Raw genomic sequence first — 20,318 nt, forward strand, 5'->3', positions numbered from 1 at the left:
AAGCGGTGAGCCGTTGCTTTTTCAGGCATTCACCACTCCAGCAATGCATCCAAGATAGAGAGAGAGAGGGGAGCTAGGAAGGAGAGCGTGGCACGCTCAAATGCCACCACACTGGGCTAGAACTGAGCGGAGGTACGATCGAGTGCGAGGTTGCGAGCACGTGCATCGGGCCAATTCGCCTAGAGATGGAGCTTCGGCCTTCAGCTGAGCTTGAGTTAATCGGCCAGAGCAGGTGAAGAACGGCTGCAGCTCATGTGTCGACCAGTTATAGGCTTCTGTTGATCAATTTTGAGGAAGCCACCAATACTTGATGGCAGCTCAATTGTACAGTAGAAAGGGAGGAGATGTGTGGATAGAGGCTAGCAACAATCGTGTGGAAGCCCTCACCGCACCTTGGCATCCTCACAGTGATGGCGCACATGGCAACAGGTCGTCAGAGTTGGAGATGGTGGACAGGTGGTCCAAAGTGAAAAGAATGGTAAAGTTGTATGGTCTAAAGTGAAAACTTTGTATTAGGGCTTGTCTAATCTAAAACTCTGGCAAATTTATATGGCCCAATATGCATTCACTCTAACATAATTTTTAAAGTAACGTCTTTGTAATTTCTTTTTTTAAAAATACTACTATTTAGCAATTTAAAAATTTTGCAGACAAAAAATGAGAGTAGAATTTAGAGCCTGTTTACTTTGATGCCATTTTCAAAATTACCAAATTTTGGTAAAGTTACCAAAAAAGTGGCTACATTTAGTTTGCTACCAAATTTTGGTAACTATATAAGAAATCCTGCTAAAATTTTGACAAGTTACCAAAATTTTGGCAACTTTGCCAAAAGATTGCCAAAATTTGGTAAGGTCTTTTTTGGCGTCAAAGTGAACAGGCCCTTAGGAAGATGTAGGGCCTGTTCACTTTGATGCCATTTTTAACCTTACCAAATTTTGGTAAAATTGTCAAAAAAAAGTGGCTACATTTAGTTTGCTGCCAAATTTTAGTAACTATATAAAAAATCCTACTAAAATTTGGGCAAGTTGCCAAAATTTAGACAACTATGCCAAAAGGTTTTTTTTGGCATCAAAGTGAACAGGCCCGTAGTATTATAGCCCACCCTATGGCCTAAACATGTTTTTTTTCCCTTGCAATTCGAAGAAAGATGACAGTGCTCAGCAACTCATCATTAATCAGAGAAATTCTGGATTGTTAAACTAGTAGTTTCTACCACATCTCTCCACCAAACGATTCCACAGCATCAACTACTGTGCCATACCTCACAACAAAATGGCGGCAGAGAGGCAAAAGTACATGCATCGTATATGACATGTAACGTAAGACTGAATCAACAGAGCAGCTAATGGCTGTTATAAGGGCGAAACGGGTGCTGCTGGCCTCCTCCCTGCCCAGCAAAGGGCATCATCATCTGGGGCCCCGTACCAGGAGGAAACTGCTGGTCGCCGTACATCGGAAACTGCTGCGGCGGCATAGGTGGCCTTGGACCTTGCTGAAACTGCGGCTGGCCTCCATAGCCTGGAGGTAGATGCTGCCCTCCTCCATGGCCATGGAACGGCATTGCTTGTTGCCCAGGTGCGTCTTGAACTGGACGGCCTCCGTCGCCAGGGTACTGCATGAACGATCCTGGAGGTGGTTGATGGTTCATTTGGCCAGGCATCTGCTGGCTTCCCTGGACTGGATGTTGTTGATGCATTTGAGCTTGAGCTGAGCCTGGGGGAAACTGTGGAGATCCATAGCCTGGAAATTGTGCAGGAGGAACACCAGGGGGGCCTTGAAGAATTCCCTGGCTAGTGTACAGCGGAGCTCCACCAGAGGGAACGGCAGGAGTTTGCGGAAGCGGCTCGCTGGATGTGTAAGGATGAGATGGTGCTCCAGGTGGAGTGAGAGTAGTCCCTGGTGGCACTACTGCACCAGTCGCTGACGAAGGAGCGTTGTTGTAAGCACCGGAATATACTGGTTGAGGACCAAGAATGGAAGGTTGATTGCTGGTCGGTGCAGTGTTCCCTCCAGTGTAATCTCTACCACGCTCATTGTTAACCTGAAAGCAGATCACTTGATCATGTCATCCACCACAAACGGAGCATGTATTATTTGTAAATTCTGAAACTTCTGAATGCTGTAATGTTTAGTATGCTTACACACTGACTATAGCAATTACCTTAACATTAAGATCGGTATGGCGCGAAAATGTGAGATGAAGCTTGCAATATCCACCTTCATAGATGCTGTGCCCTTCTAATGCTTCTTTTGCTGCAACTGCGGTTTGAATATCTACAAGAGAAGCATAAAAGGCTTTGAGGGACAACTCAGGCAGCAAAAGTTTGACTTCAGTGTAGCTGCAACTTACCTGGATACTGGATTAATGCCTGGAAGCCAGAGTTCTTCTCAAAGATAGCAATCTTTTGCACAAAACCAAAAGCAGAAAAGACCTGCAATTACAGGAGTCAAAAGATAAGTCCAAGCTATGTGCACAAGATGATCTATAACATCAGTGTGAAACACATTACCTCGTGAAGCACATCTATTGTAACAACATACTGCATGTTCTCAACAGATGCAAGCAGAACGTTGCTCTCTGCTTCCTGCTTCTTCCCATCCTGCACAAAACCAAAATAAAATTAGCCATAAGAACAAAAATATAAACAAAACGCGGAAAGGCTAGAGGTGTTACCGGTCCAGATCCATCTATAGCAGAAGGAGCAACCGGAAGGTACGGATTAGTGTAGTCTCTGAAAGAAAGAGTAGCCAAATATAAGTGGGAAATCTTTCTTAAGGGCACAAATGGTGAAATGGCGAAACTTGAGTTTCATATTTTTGCCCATGTTCAAAAAGGAATAAATAGACATGTAGAACATATAAATCGTCCATAAAACAGCATAACAAACAAAGTAATACAGATTAACAAGAGGGCAGTTTTTACCTACTCCTGTGACTTTGAAACTTGACATTTAGAACAGTATGTGCTGAATAATTTATTCTCAAAGTGCAAGGCACATCAAGTTCTGGAAGCAAATAGCTGCAAGGTAAGCAAAGTAAATTATCCATTAGCGTGTAAAAAGGAGTACACCAGAAATACGAGTGTCTTGCAAAATACCTAGGAATGCATCTACCATCCAGAGCAGCTTTGGCAGATGATGCAGTTTCAGTATCACAGAACTGTATCAATGCCTACAAGCCAGGGAAACATAACTCAGATAAAATCAACCAGGACAGCGACCAGATAAGACATGTTACCAAAATACTCTAGTAAAAGTAAAACCGTTACCTGATAACCAGATGCCTTCTCAAAGGTGGCAATCTTTTGAACAAAGCCAAAAGCAGAAAATACCTGCACACACGAATTCTGTTGTGAATATGACAAGCAAATTGATAAGAAAAAATGGATCGTGAACAAATGAAGGTTAACTACATCTGAGTGCAGAAATCATTGAATCAAATAGAGGCCTTCTAAAATTACTAGACAGTGGAAATGAACTTATCATGTCTCCAGGCATAAATACAAATTGTAGCAATATAAGCTTTTACTATGTCAGTAAAAAAGAAGAAGTTTATCATGTTACAGGCTACAGAGTCAACACTAAGCATTTTCTAGTATTTGCTAGATGACCTATGAAAGGAAGGAGTCACATCTTTAGGTATATCTATGCAGCAGTAATAGAGTAAAAATGTTGACATTCTATATAAACAGATCATCCATATGTTTGACCCCAGAAGCTCATTATAACAGAATATAATATAGGTTTGGCAATCCTCAACACTACAGAGCATAAAGATAGCAAAGAAGCATACAAACAAGCCAACATTTACACCCAACGTGGCAAAGGAAGTTTATGGGTGTGGAACTAAAGCAACATAAGAAAACAAACAGTTAATGGACTCCAGTGATGTTTATTTCGTCCTTATTGAACAACAGTTCCGTAAAAAGTATGATCACAATATGAGAGATTAACTGTTTGACTTATTTTATCACCTTTTTTTTTCTATAATCGGACTTCAGTTATGCTTATTTTACTGTTATTGATCTGTCCCATAAAAAGTAGGAAAAGTTGGTTTTATAGCACCAAAATGCAACCTGTTTAGTCTTATACCACAAAAAAATTACAGTTCGTTTAGTTACCACCCACCCAACCGACCTTCCATTCCCCAATTTACCACTGCCAACATGTTTTAATAGCACTGTAACATCATCGGAGACAAGCCAGAAGCGCAGAACAAAGGCATTGAGGTGCTGCTGGTTGAGTAGGACATGAATGGAAAGGAAGAGAAGAAGGAAGAAAGGGCTAGTTTTTAGGTATTCACAACTCTATTTCTCAACCACAAAAAACATAAAATTGCTAAAAGGAAACAGAATAACTTGGTGGTGCTAAATCGGGTAAATAAAAGACTACTGGGAAGGTATCAAAGTGAACTTGAAAATTTTGGTGGTATAAAATAAAACAGGTCATATTTTGAGTTTTCTTATGAAAAGTATGATACCAGTATGAGTTTGACGTCTTTATTGTCATATGGCTATTGCCATATTTAAATCCAGTCTTTTGAGGCTTCCGCCTACGCAATAGGTGGCACCCTCTACCCTCTGCCCAGCTTGTAAATTTATCCCCACCAAGGGAAGCCTATTCAGTGATTAGGTATTGACGCACTGATGTGCTGCCCATCTAGCACCTTGTGCCTTTGGTAACTCAACAAAATAAAAGGAGAACACATGAAGTTAATTGTTGGCAGTCATTCAACAGGAAAACACAAGCCCATATCTTTGTGTTTGTTCCAGATGGCTTTCCTTCTTTGTGTTTGTTCCAGATGGCTTTCCTGAGATGCTCATACTAAATAAACAGGACATATTTTTCCTTATTTCAGTAAGCATGGTGTCCTAACTACCTTGGATGCATCATGTCAATATATTGTATCTCAAATGGTTAACGCAGACATAACTCCAGTAATCCAGCAATGAAATTTTAGTCTGATAATTGCAGCACTTAGGGCTCAAGTACTCTCCTTTGAGCACAAGAGAAAAACCACTTTTTATGCCACTAGTTATTACTTAACCAACCATGATGCCATGGATAACGGACACGAGTGAGGGAGGGATAGTTGGGGTGAAGGGAGAGAGGGAGGGAGGGAGGGAAGAAAGGGAATGGATAGGGCAGGCAATGAGTAAGGGAGAGGAAACAAACACACACATGTGTTCCGGATGCAGTAGCCTGCCAGGATGCCATGAAACTCCGTGACAATGGCCTGCTAATCCATTCAGATGCGAAAAAATGGACTACAAGTTACTAACACAGTCCTGGTAAATAAATATATTCCTGCATACAAACATGAACTGAACAAAATTAAAAGAATAAACCCCACTGTAATTCTTATTTTCCTTACCAGGTGTAGAACATCGATGCTCACAGCATCTGGCAGAACACCTTCCATCGACACTAGCAAAACATTGCCTGCAGCTTCCCCTGAACTCTTGCTGTTGACAATCTCTTGTCTATTGGAGTACTGAAGGTACACATTTTTCCCTCTTACCTGTGCAGGCTCAGCTGATGATGCAAAATATGATATCATAGCAATTGCCTGATTTTGGTCAGCCTGCAACAGAGCAAGAAGTAAAAGAAGTGTTCAGCAATTAGTACTTTTTTTCAAGACAAATTCTTTCCCACAACTTCCATCCAATGATCTCCTCACTAAACCTCCAAATAACCATATATGGTTTCAAGACATTAAATATGAGCTAATAACTTGTAAATTTCTCCACTGGTTTCAAATTATCGTGCAAGAATCTTGAAGAAACAGAAATTATGACTAACTTCAGATGAAAACATATTCAAATCCTCAACATCCGGACGCAGAAACCACATCATACCATACATACATCCACAAAATCCATGAATAGACTCGAGCCTAGAGTAGTTTGAACCACAGCCACTCAGCTGATTTAAATGGGCATAAACCAGCCAAAATAGCATCCCTTCCTAAACAAATTATTAGCTAAAAGTCACGTGTTCATAGCTCCACACCCTAGACCCGACGACACGTAAGCTAAAAAAGCCTAACTCCAAAACCACCGATTAATAATTTTATACATGTGACAAATCGTTTTTGCAATCCACAAATACAGAAAGGAGACGGATACTCACGAATTCGACGAAGGCCTGGTTCCGGTTGGCGCCGACGTTGCATTTCGTGTTGACGACCTTGCCGAAGGGGCTCCCGAGCTCGACCAGCTCCTCCTCCGTGCAGTCCCACGGCAGGTTCCTCAGGTGGATCACCTTCGACGGCGGCTGCGTGTACCTGAACTGCGGCTGCCCGGAAGCCATCCCCGCACCCACCCAAGATACGCCTCCTCGCTTCCTCGCCCGTCAATCTTGCCCCACCCACGCCACGCCACACCATCACGTCAGCAAAAAATCGGCAAACGCAGGACAATACCGCGCGATGACGACGAAACGAAGGAACCTCACCTTTGCGAGAGCTGCGAGTCTGCGACCGCCGGCGGTGGCGGCGATGGGAAGAGGCGAGATGCCGGAGCGGAGGAAGACGGCTTCGATTTCTCTCTCCTCTGTCCGTATCGGTGCGGGTCAAATCTGAGGCCTAGGGTTTCGTGCCAGGGGGCCTCTTGTTCCTCGAAGGTTTGGGTTGAGGATGAGGTGAGAGAAACGAACTGAGCCGTGGGCCCGTTAGGCCCAGCTATTTCTGACTAACTTGAGTGGGCCTTCTCTTGCAGGGTTCGGCCCGGAGGGGCCCGGGGGGGAAGCGATCACGTGGCGGCGATCCAACGGCTCATGCAGGGCCGCGTCGCGGGAGAAACCGTGGGGCCCACCTAAAACGTTCGTAACGTCGGTCTCGCAGTCTCCTCCTCCTCCACCACCAGTCACCAGACCGCCGCCGCCGCCGGAGAAAATACTACCGGGGACGAGGTCGCCGGAGGCGCCGCGACCCGTCACCGGAGACATCGTCCTCGCGGCATTTCCTAGGTGACCCCCCCGCTGGTGTGACATTTCTGGTTTCCTTTTTCTTTTTAGCATGTTTGGTTTGCTTCCGCGAGAGTTTAATGGCGGTACTTTCTTTTTTTTAACTACTCGCACGAGACGGTGTGAAATTTTATTAATAGAGTAGGAAAAAATTATAAGATTACAACCATAGAGAGTCGTAATCAGGAAAAAAAGAAAAAAATATACTACCACCCACACACTGACAGCGCTAACACACAAAACCAGGAGAAGTCTAACATCGAATCGGCCGCCGCTAAGTATGACCGACCACCGCTAGACTGACAAACAGCGGTGCTTTCGAAGTTGAAGCATGAACAAACGATGCTTGTATAGCCCGTGTTAATAGTGATTTATTGCAGACTATGTGTTGTAGAATAAACTTGGGTAGAGCAGTGGAATTGTGGCACTATAATACTTGTTTTGCGGGGACATCTTATAATACTTCGCCTGATACTTTGTTGTATGCTACATGCAGTTCAATTTGTTAAGCATCTGCCCGGCACAAAAAAAAATGTTAGGCATCTGGGGGAAGGCCTCTCATTTGGCCAGTTAAATACACATAACCAGTTGAGATTAACTTTATGTTATCCCAGCTCCGATGAAAGAGTTCAATGATCATGACTTGGGACCAGATCTGCTGCAGTTGACTGACTATTTTTTTTCTCTTGTGACAAGATTATATGAACTCAGGGCACCTTTGAGTTGAATAACACAGTATTATTCAAAAACTCTATTACAAATTCTTCTCGCACGTAAGGGCTCTGCTTCTCATGGGCATTCTCACACGATATTCCTTGGCATCAATTTTTAAGGGAACAGTTTTCTCCTGTCAAAAGATACATGCATATGCCTTATCTTTCCCTCCCTAACAGTTGAAATGGAGAAATAACCGTTTCGTGTAACCAAGCGAAACAGAAATTCACCCACGTTTTCTTTACGCCATGGTGATTGAATTTCACTTGACTAGTGACACATATTGAGATAAACATCATGATATGTTTGTGTTTTCACATCATAATATTATGTAGAACTTTCCAAGCGCCAAACATGCATCAGCCCAGGCCCACCTAACCCATGTCCCGTCATCCCACTCCTACCGTCGTCAGAGTAAACTATTTATTCCTATCGCGCGCATCAACCACCAACCTTTATTCGAGTAAACAATTTACTTCGATAATAAAAACAACTCCCCTGCTTCCGATCACACCCCACATCCCGCATCGTGCTCCCACAATTATCGGAGTAAATGATTTACTTCGATAAAAATAACTTCTCTGCTTCCGGTATATATTCTACTTTTCCTATACCCAACCAACTACTCTCGCCCCCACTTTATTTTTTCCTTTTTTTTGGGTTCTAAATCGATCCACCATACCAGCCCACATATCAGCGACACACCATGGAGGAGGACGACGACACCGTGGCGGTTGATGGCGGTGGCCGACGAGCGGTGGCCAGCGACGGTTGAGGTGAAGGCACTGCTTTGGGCCTCGCTGCCGGACGCTGGGCAGCACCTTAACCAGCAAGGAGGTGTTCACCTAGGCCAATAGCAACAACCAGCGGCTGCTCCACGTCGGCGACATTGATAGAACAAGAAAGTAAGAAAATGACACTCTGATTTGCATCTGCATACTCTCCTTCAACTTCACGCATGAAGCTCCATTTTTTTTTGCAAATCAAATTAACGTGCAACCTTCAATATTACCTGATCTCAATTGATGGGCTGCACCGGTCCTACGTTTGCACATCGTGCTCCATGTGGCTGGCCGCAGAGGATAGTGTGGAGTCCGCCGGTGATGGAGGTTGTCTGCTATTTTTCTTTTCCTCGTCATCTCTATTGACATGAATGAGAATGTTTTTTTGTATTTTTTTCGTGCTTGCTAGATGATGGATGGTTGCTACTGCGCAACGTCGAGCTCATCTCTATACCACACTGCTACATCCTTCCATGATTCCATCGTCGACTACTGCTCGCCACCCGGTTGCCCTCTCCGCTACTAGTCACAAGAGATAGACCATGCTCTTCATCCTTATAGCAAGATCCAGCAAAGCCACCAGATGGATTTTTGGCTGAATCATTTTTTTTTCTTTTCTAGTTTGATTCACCTGTGAGTAATTTTATTGCTTGTGTGTGATTGAGCCTGTAATTTTTCATTCATACGACTATTTTGTGATACAGATCAACAATACTCTTAGTATCAGTTTTTACTCTCATACTGTATATTGAACACATCAGTAAACATATTACTACACGGTGGCTATGAGATCATGGCTATATTGAGAGGAATGTGGTAATTGTTTTACTCGCAGACCACGAAATCTCAGTTTTTACTCTTATACTATGTATTGAACACATCAGTAAACATATTACTACATGGTAGCTACGAGATCAAGATCATGGCTATATCGAGAGGAAGGTAGTAATTGTTTTACTCACAGACCACGAAATTTAAATGATATTTATAATGTTGGTAAAAGAATGACAAGCGTTGTAAGCTGGTAGTAATTCTTTTACGACCATTTAGGTATGTGGTCATAAGATGTGGAGGCATTCAGCAGTTGTGGGAGGCTGGGAGTAAATGAAAAACTCCATGGAATAAATTCGTTACTTTTGAAATGTGTGAAGATACTAGAAAAATGGAAAACTCGAAAAGAAAAACTAGACGGTAATTATTTTACTAAAACGCGAAAACAAAAAAACTACAAAGAAGGAACGGAAAATAGTAAAATCTAGATGGTTAATATTTTACCGGGCCCATTGATGTAGCACGGATGAGATGTATTTTACTAAAACGCGAAAACAAAAAAACTACAAAGAAGGAACGGAAAATAGTAAAATCTGGATGGTTAATATTTTACCGGGCCCATTGATGTAGCACGGATGAGATGTATTTTACTAAAACGCGAAAACAAAAAAACTACAAAGAAGAAACGGAAAATAGTAAAATCTGGATGGTTAATATTTTACCGGGCCCATTGATGTAGCACGGATGAGATGGAAAAGAGAAAAAAGAAACACGGAAGGTGGAGTGGTAAAAAACGAAAAAAACGAACCGAGAAAAGGTGGGAAGCGGAGGAAAGGTGGGGTGGTAAAAAAAGGGTAAACCGGAAGGAGAGAGCTGTGCGGCGCTGGTAAAAAAAGGGAAAACCAGAAGGAGAGAGCGTTGTGCGGCGTTTGAACTAATATTCCGCGCTGTAGAGCACGGAATAGTGCTACCGCATATCATGTGCATATTTATTAATAAACTTACATTTGGTACACCGTACAATGGAATTTTAGTTATGCAACTGTGCAATTGCCAGCACTGATAGTTATGCAACTGTGCAATGGAATTTTTTTGTGGGCCAGCACTGACATGAAGATCTGCTGGGCACAACTTGTGATTCAATTCTAATAGCTAGAAAGAATAATAGTTATCCATGCAATAAACACATCAGTAGTTTTCTATTCAAGTTGTCCTCCCTTTTTGCTTCAGGCATATAAGACTTTGGTATATAAACTTGGTTGAGAGTTGAGACATTTATTTCCTGATACATCCTTTGAAAATTTCTGTGAGAATTTCCATGGTAAATTAAAAGCTACTTTTGGGGCAAACATCCTCTTTCTGCTATCATGTGGCTTGATGTTTAATTGCCCAGAACTTCTCTACTTCTTCTGCTGTCCTTCCCGGTATTCTTCCAGCTATAAGTTCCCACCTAAACATCATAGAAGGAGCAAAGTTAGGGAACTGCAAATAATGTATTTGCCTGGAACAGGCTGACTTATGGATTTCATAAACTTTCATACTATGAAATAATCATAGTATAAGCTAGATCGATTAAAAAGACACTGTGTCTTCATTTTCACTTGATGCACATTACAGGTATGTGTATTAGGATACCTGTTCCCGACAAGCCTGTGCATTCTGAAAACAATATCTTCCTCTTCTTCTGTGAAATGAACAAAATTTTGCGCAGTGCTATTAACTTCTGCGAATTTACAAAAAATATGGTGACCAGAGTAAGCAAAATAGCCCAGTAGCCAAACCATCTTGAAATATGTTTCAAGTTACAATTTTATGGTTTATATTACAATTTGTATGTCCACTAGAATTTTTCAAATTGCAAATTCCTTGTTTCTTTCTGACTTCTCGTTTCCTTTTGTTCTCTCCATTGACATAACCAAAAAAAGCATCAAGATGCAAAGGGTGACAGTAAGGTATTTTACAGTTTTTTAGAAAGTACATTCAAATACCTAAATTTTACATTAAAATTTTTGATACCTTGAGATACCTAGTACCTAGAGGTACCAAATTTTACACTAGAAAATACGGTACCTCTAGGTACCTTCTCAAGGATGGTAAAAATACCCGTGTGACAATAGGCAGGTTAAATATCAGTAAACATTAACAAAATGACACTAGTAAAATGATATACACCTTTTCTGGCATCTTCATTTTCCCCTTTTGGACATAATGCTACGAAATGAATAGCCGTAATTAAGAGAAGCAAGGATGAAGTGGCTAAAAGGAAGAACAAGAAAACAAAGATACAACTAACCTTTTGTTTCACGACCATCACTTGTTTTGGAATTCTTTCCCAGCTGGCTTCCACCGCTACTTTCCATTAGCGTGAAAAAAAAAATGCCGAGTTAAGATTTTATGGTAGTTTAGAGCCTCAGACCCTTGTTATGACCTTGTTTTTTCTATGACCCTTCTCTTGGTATAGATTTGCAATACTGTGGTTTATAAAGAGATGGGTGTTGGTAGTCACCTTTCTGGACTAGGTGTACTGAATGGCTTGCTGTTAGATTTTCCCTAGTCTTCCATTGGTTTCCTTATTTGGCTGTGTTTAGTTCACACTGAAGTTTGGAAGTTTGGTTGAAATTGGTACAATGTGATAGAAAAGTTGTGTGTGTGTGTGAAATGTTTGATGTGATGGAAAGTTAGAAGTTTGGAAAAAAAAACTTTGGAACTAAGCAGGGCCTTTGTGTGGATTGTCTTTCTTGCTCATTCGCTCTCTCTCTCTATTTCATTTATTTTGCCTTGCTCTCCAGACTCAAAAGTTTTTTAAATTTAGTTTTCTGGACAATTCCTTATTTGCCAACGAAAAATTCGTACACTCTAATATTTATCACTGATGTCACAGAGAATTGTTGGCGAATAAGTGAAAGGGTAAACTTTCGGTAGTATATTAAAAAAATATCCTCATTACTATTCCTCTGTTTCATAATGTAAGTCTTTCTAGCATTGTCCACATACATATAGGTGTTAATAAATCTAGATATATATGTGTGTCTAGATTTATTATCATCTATGTGAATATGAGTAATGCTAGAAAGTCTTATATTATAAAATAGAGGGAGTACAAAGTTTGATATTCAGCTTAAAGTTCGGGGTTCTAGACGTGCTTCTGTTTATAGTTTTGGGCGGTAATATGGTCTTTTTTTTATTTTCGTGATACATCCTTTATTTACCATCACTTTGTAAGTTTTTCCCTCCACAAGAACAAATAAAAACAATACGAGACTTGAGAGCGATATCCTTGTTTTGGCCCTTTTCAAATACCATTGAGAACTGGTGGTGTTCTGTAGTATTAGGTTCTTAACTAGTTAACCCTTATTCTCGTATGCTGTGGTGTCTGAAACTGTAAAAAGAAATCCATAATATAGAAGAGGACCATCAAGGTTGGTTGAGAAACACATCAAGTTTGGACGTTTAATACAAGGCTCGCATAGTTGCACGTTATGAGTTGTGTCCAACTTTTGCTCCCTATTCATTCTACCGTGTGCATTTATTTGTCACCACACATAGAGATAGATACCCTCAATCATCTTTTCTAGACAATCATAAGAGGATACGTAAGTCATATCCTCTGTAGCCTGGTCAAATTCATATCTATACTAGCCATTTGGTCGTGCGTTGCACGACTTTACACTACTAAAAAAGCATTTTTTCCGATGTGGGGTCTTTTTTTTTCGCAGGCGGATATGACCCTTAAAGCCAAATGACCACCTACAAAAATATAAATTGGGATGAAGTTCGCTGTCTGCCTGCGACGCAAGCGGACCACTTAAGCGACGCCTGCAAAAATCGTACCTACCAAAAAAAAAACTTAACTCTACCCTTATCTTCTCCTCCCACCCCTCCCCACCACTCATTTCCTCTCAACTCTCTCTCTCCCCCTCAGCAGTCAACTCTCTCTCTCTCAGCTCAGCCCGCGTCCCTCCCCTCCCCTCCGGAGGGGGAGTGACGGTGGCTCCCAGCTCCCAGCGCGGCGGACGTGGCGGGGACCGCGTGCGGGGCGGCGCGGCTCCCCTCCCTCCCTCCCAGATCTGGCCAGAGGAGGGAGGGGGGAGGCCGGCAGGGCGGCGGCGACGACGACGTGCGGGGCCGCGGCGGTGGCTCCCCTTCCCCCTCCCTCCTAGATCTGGCCGGAGGAGGGAGGGGGAGGCCGGCGAGGGCAGCGGCGGCGACGACGGCGCGGGGCCGCGGCGGCGGCTCCCCTCCCCACCTCCCTCCCAGATCTAGCCGGAGGAGGGAGGGGGGAGGTCGGCGGCGGCGACGGCGATGGCATGGGGCAGCAGCGACGATGTAATCTCGTTAGCAGGAGCTGCTTTGAGATATAGACTTTAGTTGTAGCCTATTTATATCAAGGTGACTAAAAAAACATTTGTGAGCACAATTGGGTTGTGTGTGGATACAAATACCTTAATAATTGTCTAAAAAATAATGATGTACATATAGATATATATATATTAGTATTGTTTGTTAAAATTATTATTCATATGGGTGCAATGTGTTTTGTTGTTATTCTTCTATATGTTTACTGCAATGATATTTTACTTTGCATATATATAATGGCCAATTATATTGTAATATGTTTGAACTATATGACTAAAGCAGTGAATGCATCATAATTTCAAGCAGATAGAGGGTGAGCTAAGACGGCTCCCCTCCCCTCCCCTCCCAGATCCAGCTGGGGAAGGGCGGCGGCGGCGGCGGCGGGGCCGCCCACAATTTTTTTTGTTTGTTCTATGGATTTTCGCAGGCGGGCAGTTGCCCCGACTACGAAAATTGATGATTTTTGCAGTCGTTGGGCTACAGGCGGTCTAGCCCCCCGCCTGGAAAAATCACTTTTAGCCGCCTGTGAAAATAATTTTTCTAGTAGTGTTAGAAGCCCGTATAAAAGCCCTACATATGTACACACTATAATTATGATAAGGGAAATTTTGCTACAGGACACTGATTATATGTGGTTTTAGCTCTACGACACTGCCTAAACTTACTTTTGGGGGAAAACACTCCATAAGCATGGTAATTTGCCAGTGGACCGCGTCGATTAAAATAATAATATCCGGTTGAAGAGGAGAGAGAAATCACATGAAATATCAAAAATACCCTTGGGCCCACATGTCAGCACTCCTATATCTCTCCTTTTCTCTCCTTCTTCCAGCGTCGCTCCAAGAGGCGAGCCGGCATGCGGAGGAGCGCAGCGCGGGTGCGGTGGCCGTGCGGGCGGCGCGGCGAGGCGAGGCGGCGAGTGCCTAGCGCGGGTGCGGCGTCTGTGCGGGCGGCGCGGCGTGGCAGCGGCGACAGCTCGCTGCAACACCGTGCGGGGTGCGTCCGGCGGCGAGGTGCAGTGGCACGGTGGCCGTGTGGACACGGCGACAGACATCGTCGTGTAGGCGCGCAAGTGCCCCCGACAGCGCGCCCCACGGCATGAAGTGCGCGAGGTGGTCGTGGCGCAGATGGAGCGCTTGCCAGAGCGACGGGTCACCAGCGGAGCGGCGGACGCCAGCTAGTCCAGGTCCAGCCGCCGGAACACGAGCACGAGGCAGTCCGTCAGCAGCTCCGCATACTGCGTCGACGGCGGTGGCGAGCGTGTCGTCCGGCGGCGCTGGCCTTCGCGCTCGGCCACGGCGCGCTCCTCTTCATGCTCTCCTTCTCCGTCTTACGCGTTCGTCTTCCTCCTCTCGCCGCACGGCCTCCACCAGACGCCCTACGCGATCCTTGCCGCCGTCCTGGCCGTGCTCGCCACTGCCGACTACGTCGCGCTCGCCGCGGCGCTTGCCTGGACCGCGAACGTCTCCGAACGCTGGCGGGGGCACTTGCGCGCCTCCACGACGACGTCCGCCGCCGTGTCCGCACGGCCACCGCACCACTGCACCTCGCCGCCGGACGCACCCCGCACGATGTCGCCGCGAGCCGCCGCCGCTGCCACGCCGCCCGCACAGCCGCCGCACCCGCGCTGCGCTCCTCCGCACGCCGGCTCGCCTCTCGGAGCGACGCTGGAAGAAGGAAGATAGGGAGAGAAAAGAAGAGATATATGAGTGCTGACATGTGGGTCCAAGGGTATTTTTTTGACATTTCATACAATTTCTCTCTCCTCTTCAACTAAATATTATTATTTTAATTGACACGGTGTCTACTGGCAAATTACCACGCTTATGGAGTGTTTTCCCCTAAAAGTGAGTTTAGACAGTGTCCTAGAGCTAAAACCACATATAATCAGTGTACTGTAGCAAAATTTCCCTTACGATAATTACAGCCTACTTTCAATTTGAACTTTTTTGCAAAATCACAGGACATGATAAAAAAATAGTTAAATCTAGATGAACCTATATTTCCAACAAAAAGTTCAGACGTTATATTCAAGATCAGCCCTCTTGGTTTTGGTTCCACAACAATGCTCATTCTAATGCTATTACAGGATTAAAGAGAAGATGTTGCCTGCACATGTAACAGCAGGATAAAAAAAGGGCACAGTGGAGGGAATCAACAATGCTCTATCTTCCTTCAGTCAAGTTGAAAATGTTACAAACTAAAATTAACGGCAGAAATAATAGTTTAATTAGTAAGAAAAGGTCACCATTTGGTTAAGTCCTCTAGACTTGGACCAAGAAGATCGATGACCATGATATTTATAGTCCCCATCCACTCCATACAATTTTAGATGAGGACTTCTAGTTGAAATTTATAACCAAAACATGAAATTAAAATGACTGAACAAATTTAATAACTAATTTCTGGTAGGCAGGACAACAATCTCTTTGTTTACCTTTTGGAAATGACATGCAGGAATTGAGCATAAGGAATTCTCAAGTACCAGCTAAATGCTAACCTGCTATGGCCTGAGACTTTTATTTGCTAATTGGCTGGTAAAGAATTAAATCAATTCTGTGTGGTGTATGCAGACGTGCCTTGCAGTATTAAAATCTGTTTTTCCCCTACTGTTCATACCGATTGATAAGCATTTGGATAGTACTAATTTTCTATATCTAGCTGATGACCGATATCCAAACCTGACCAGAACATTAATCCATTACCCTGAAAGAATATCTACAGCCATCACAAACAAATCAGGTACTCAAATTCTTTTTAACTCGTATAGTATGCAAGAATATAATACCTTGCTGAGTTTCTACGCTTGTAGGAATTGGAGTAGAAAGAATTGGCAAGCACATCATCTGGGCGACATACGCACCTCATCGAGTAGTAAAAATGTTTAAATTTAGTGGATCATCATTATTCATTAGTGTTAGATCGAGCAGGACATGGAGGGTGTGGCCTTGACAGCGCCTTATCACCGGTGCGGGCATGGAGGGCAGCGGCGCAGCGCCACCAGTCGGAGCCGTTAGGAGTATCGGGAGCGTACGGGCAGGGAGAAGAGGGCCTTTGGTGGCGGCGGTGTCCAGCGCAGGGTGTGGAGGGAGCTGGAGCGTAGGGTGTTGATCCGGACGACAGATGCTGGTGGAATGAGGCGGACATGGCGCGACACCTGGGGTGGGACTGGAAGTGGCCCACAACTCCGAGTTGGGCATCATCCCCAACTGCTCTAGCGGCAAATCGGGCGATGGAAAGGAGGGAGCCGGCGACGATGCGGAAGCGGGAGGAGGGAGTAGTTGGTTGGCGGCACGTCGCACGCGAGGAACCGGACGTCGATACGGCGGTTTTTTTCCCTTCTCTATCGTTCGCTTCTTCCCGACATGTCGGGAACACTCTTGGACCATTTTGACTCTTTTACTGAGCTTTTCTTCACACGCTGAATTGTACGGCAGGGATTTCAGTTGTGTTGCATCCAACGGTCACATTTAATCTGATGACGTGGTGCAATATGGTGGTGAAAAACTTTACTTTTTTTCACTGCTTTAGATTACTAAAGCTGGCTGGTCCTCCAACCAGATTATTGGAACACGTGGCACATTTACATTTAGAGATAAATAGATGGATTAGCACCTAAAAAAATTAAAAAAGAGAAAACTGGCAAGTTTCTTAGCAGTTGATTGGTGGTTGTGGTGCACAATGAAATGCTGACACGTGTTACTTCTCCCCCTCTCTCCCTATCAGTTTGGGTAGTGGATCATTAAATCTATATATATTTCAATGAACTCAACATCTAGAGAACTCTGGCCTGGTTGATCTTATGACAGGAGATGATAGATAAAAAGATTTAAGACATTGGCAGTAGCATGGAGTGTTCTCTTTTATAAATAAAACTAGATGATGCCCCATGCTTTCTTATGGGATATATGTTAGATATTGCAGAAATGATTAAATGATTTGGATTGAAATATTGTGAAAATAATTTGAGAACGATGATTTAGCATGTGTATTTTTAGTTTTAGAATGAAAAAAAATGTAGATATAATTACGATATGCTTGCATGTTGAGCTTTGTATGTTTGAATCTCTTGAAGATAAAGATTAAGATGAAGATTAAGTGTTTCACGCAAAACGAGGTGGTAATAACATGTGATTAATTGAGCTTTAATTATTATAAACTTAAAAAATAGATTAATTTGATATTTTAGAACAACTTTCATATAAAAAGTTTTCGCACGAAACACACCGTTTAGCAGTTTGAAAAGCGTGCCACGAAAATCCAAAATTTAATCCACTTCTTGTAGTAGAAACGAACAGGACCCAGTGTTTGGATTGATGTGGCATGTTTGTATGTTAGGCTTTAGGAGTGCTAACAAATACGACATCCGTTTCAGTTTATAAGACTTTTTTAACATTGCCCACATTCATATAGTTGTTAATGAATCTAGGCACACATATATGTCTAGATTCATTGACATATATATGAATGTGGGCAATGCTAGAAAGTTTTATAATATGAAACGGAAGAAGTACTATGCTTGCATTTGAGTTTTAGGTGTTTAGTGAGCATTAGCTTTATAAAAAGAAGGGACATTTTACCTCTTTTAAAATAAATGTTTTTAAATAAAGTAACTTACATATGTAGTACACCTCACAATTGAAACATAATTTCAAATCCATAATCAATTCATTATCTAAAAAATCATTATCAATTTGAATTTCTTTATACAAGTTCAACATTTTAAATTTAAATACTAAATACATTCATCTGTTGAACTCTGATTCATTCTTTAAAATTAAAAACAGACAAAAAAGATTCATTCAAATTAAAAATATGCACGGGCTATCAAGAAGACACATTATTATACGTGATATAAATTAGGCGCACCTATTGGTGTGCCCATTTTCTAGTCCTTTCTAATCCTCGTACAAATTCAACTTGTGCTTGAGTTTACCGGGTGCTCTATGTTTGGGATACGCGTAGGCTACGATAGCATAAATCAAAATTTTCTATCGCGTAAACCAGGAACCATGTAAGTATTAGATCATAGATCGTTACCACTCGACGCGCTATGCAGCGGAAGAAGACGCTGAGAAGTCGAAGGAACTCTCGCGAAGTAGCGCGCGTCGATGTAGAGGAAGTAGTCGATCGCACCAGCTCGACCTTCTCCTCCTCGTGCGTTCTCCTGGCCGTACTCCCATGCCGATTAGCACCGCAAACCAGCGGCGCCTCTACCGGTATCCACACGTACAGGGACGGAACGCCACGCGCAGATGTGCTAGCACCCACGCGCGGCTAGGGTTTTGCTCGGGAAGGGAATTGATGGCTAGGGTTTCTCACATGATGCAATGCCTCCGCCGGTCACACCCCTCACGAATATATAGGATCCATCACTCGGGCCTCCAAGGCCCGTAGGACTCCTATTCGGATCCCTATCCGAAGTAAGCTCATATTGGATCTCCATCCAATCCCCTTATTCCGGCCCATTAAGCGTGCGACCCTGTAGGTTCATATATACTCGGCTGTAACCCGAAAACTCCTTTTCGGTCCACGCGTCAACAGCGGCCCCTAGCAGAACGTATTGACCCACCGGACATACATAAAGATCATATCGGATGAACCTCTAGTGTATACTTATATGAACCCCTTTGCCTCACGATATCGATTAAGCTCAAGGCTGATATGTGCCATCCTCTAATAGCTCAATCATTCACTCGAACCCATTGATAGATTATATAACTTGTGATTGACTCCTCAATCACCTTTGGCATGGCCATGCACTTCCATAATCTACAACATCGAGGGGCCCAGAGATATCTCTCCATAGGAGGGGCAAATCCCATCTTAATTATTCATATCCCACTACATGTTTCATAGCATACCCGAAAATTACTTTTATAGCTACCCATTTACGGAGTAGTGTTTAGCAGTCTCTAAGTAAACTACTACACATGTTGAGAACCATGATAATCTCAGGTCGAAGGGTTCAACACCAACACTAAATGAGATCACTGATGACACAACACATATGGCTTTTGCGGTGTCTCAAGTTGGGTCTATCCAACAACATGTTCACCAACATGTGTCCACATTATTAATTTGGTATCTCTATACCATGATCCATGAGACATGATCATCAATTAATACATGTGCTGATCATATAAACATATTTGTTCCACATATGATATTTGATCAGGGATCCTTTAGAAATAGTAACAAACAACATAAAGAGTCTCATGAAAGAATCACATATTCATTAACTAATAAGGAGTTATCTATTTCAAGGAACAATGTCGGATAAATAAATATGTAAACAAAGTATGTGATACAATCATCTCTATGATTGCCTCTAGGGCATATCACTAACACTCTACACAACAGTTATGTTATATTTGAGGTTTTTGGAGGCTCAGCTGTTCTTCAAATTTAGGAAAACATTAAACTAAGGGACTAGTTAATTTAATTGTTTAATTAAACATGCTTTCACAGAACATATACTATTCTGCTGTTCGGTGCAAGAAATCTTTTATGATTGGAGTTACAAAATACGGATACGACATTTAATACAGTCCATGATTTGATGTTGGTTGTAGTTTTTGTTGGTATACGAACTTTGTCTATTTCTATCCTTTTTTTTTAAAAAAAAATCGTTGATTTGGTACTGTCATGCACTGTATTTGTAAATGAACAGATCGATGTGATCACTGACTGCTAGAGCCAGCGGCCTCTATTCTCATGCTTTTCATCG

The 20,318-nt window shown here is 42.9% G+C and overlaps 1 protein-coding gene across 3 annotated transcripts; it reads right to left on the bottom strand.

Moving 5' to 3' along the window:
• Nucleotides 1-1,136: 1,136 nt before the first annotated feature.
• LOC4326619 (polypyrimidine tract-binding protein homolog 1) lies at nucleotides 1,137-6,580 on the bottom strand. Of its 3 annotated transcripts, none has more exons than XM_015766294.2 (12): nucleotides 6,456-6,580; nucleotides 6,132-6,358; nucleotides 5,374-5,583; nucleotides 5,181-5,235; nucleotides 3,269-3,331; nucleotides 3,098-3,171; nucleotides 2,924-3,019; nucleotides 2,675-2,732; nucleotides 2,511-2,600; nucleotides 2,351-2,432; nucleotides 2,162-2,274; nucleotides 1,137-2,041 (listed from the first exon to the last, which is right to left on the bottom strand). In XM_015766294.2, the coding sequence occupies exons 3-12, from the start codon at nucleotides 5,385-5,387 to the stop codon at nucleotides 1,343-1,345; spliced, it is 1,344 nt and encodes a 447-aa protein (XP_015621780.1). In that variant the 5' UTR covers nucleotides 5,388-5,583; nucleotides 6,132-6,358; nucleotides 6,456-6,580; the 3' UTR covers nucleotides 1,137-1,342. The 3 variants fall into 3 exon arrangements, with proteins under 3 accessions (XP_015621780.1, XP_015621779.1, XP_015621777.1); XM_015766293.3 differs by having other exon boundaries at nucleotides 5,181-5,238; XM_015766291.3 differs by lacking the exon at nucleotides 5,181-5,235.
• Between the last annotated feature and the right edge of the window lie 13,738 nt (nucleotides 6,581-20,318).

The sequence above is a fragment of the Oryza sativa genome, chromosome 1, assembly GCF_034140825.1.
Source record: "Oryza sativa Japonica Group chromosome 1, ASM3414082v1".
In the NCBI taxonomy this organism is placed as follows: domain Eukaryota; kingdom Viridiplantae; phylum Streptophyta; class Magnoliopsida; order Poales; family Poaceae; genus Oryza; species Oryza sativa.

Coding starts and splice junctions, on each gene's coding strand:
- LOC4326619 (XM_015766291.3), bottom strand. CDS start 6,311: ATGGCTTCCGGGCAGCCGCAGTTCAGGTACACGCAGCCGCCGTCGAAG. Junction 2,601..2,674: donor CTATAGATGGATCTGGACCG/GTAACACCTCTA, acceptor GGTTTTGTGCAG/GATGGGAAGAAGCAGGAAGC. Junction 2,433..2,510: donor CAATAGATGTGCTTCACGAG/GTAATGTGTTTC, acceptor CTGTAATTGCAG/GTCTTTTCTGCTTTTGGTTT.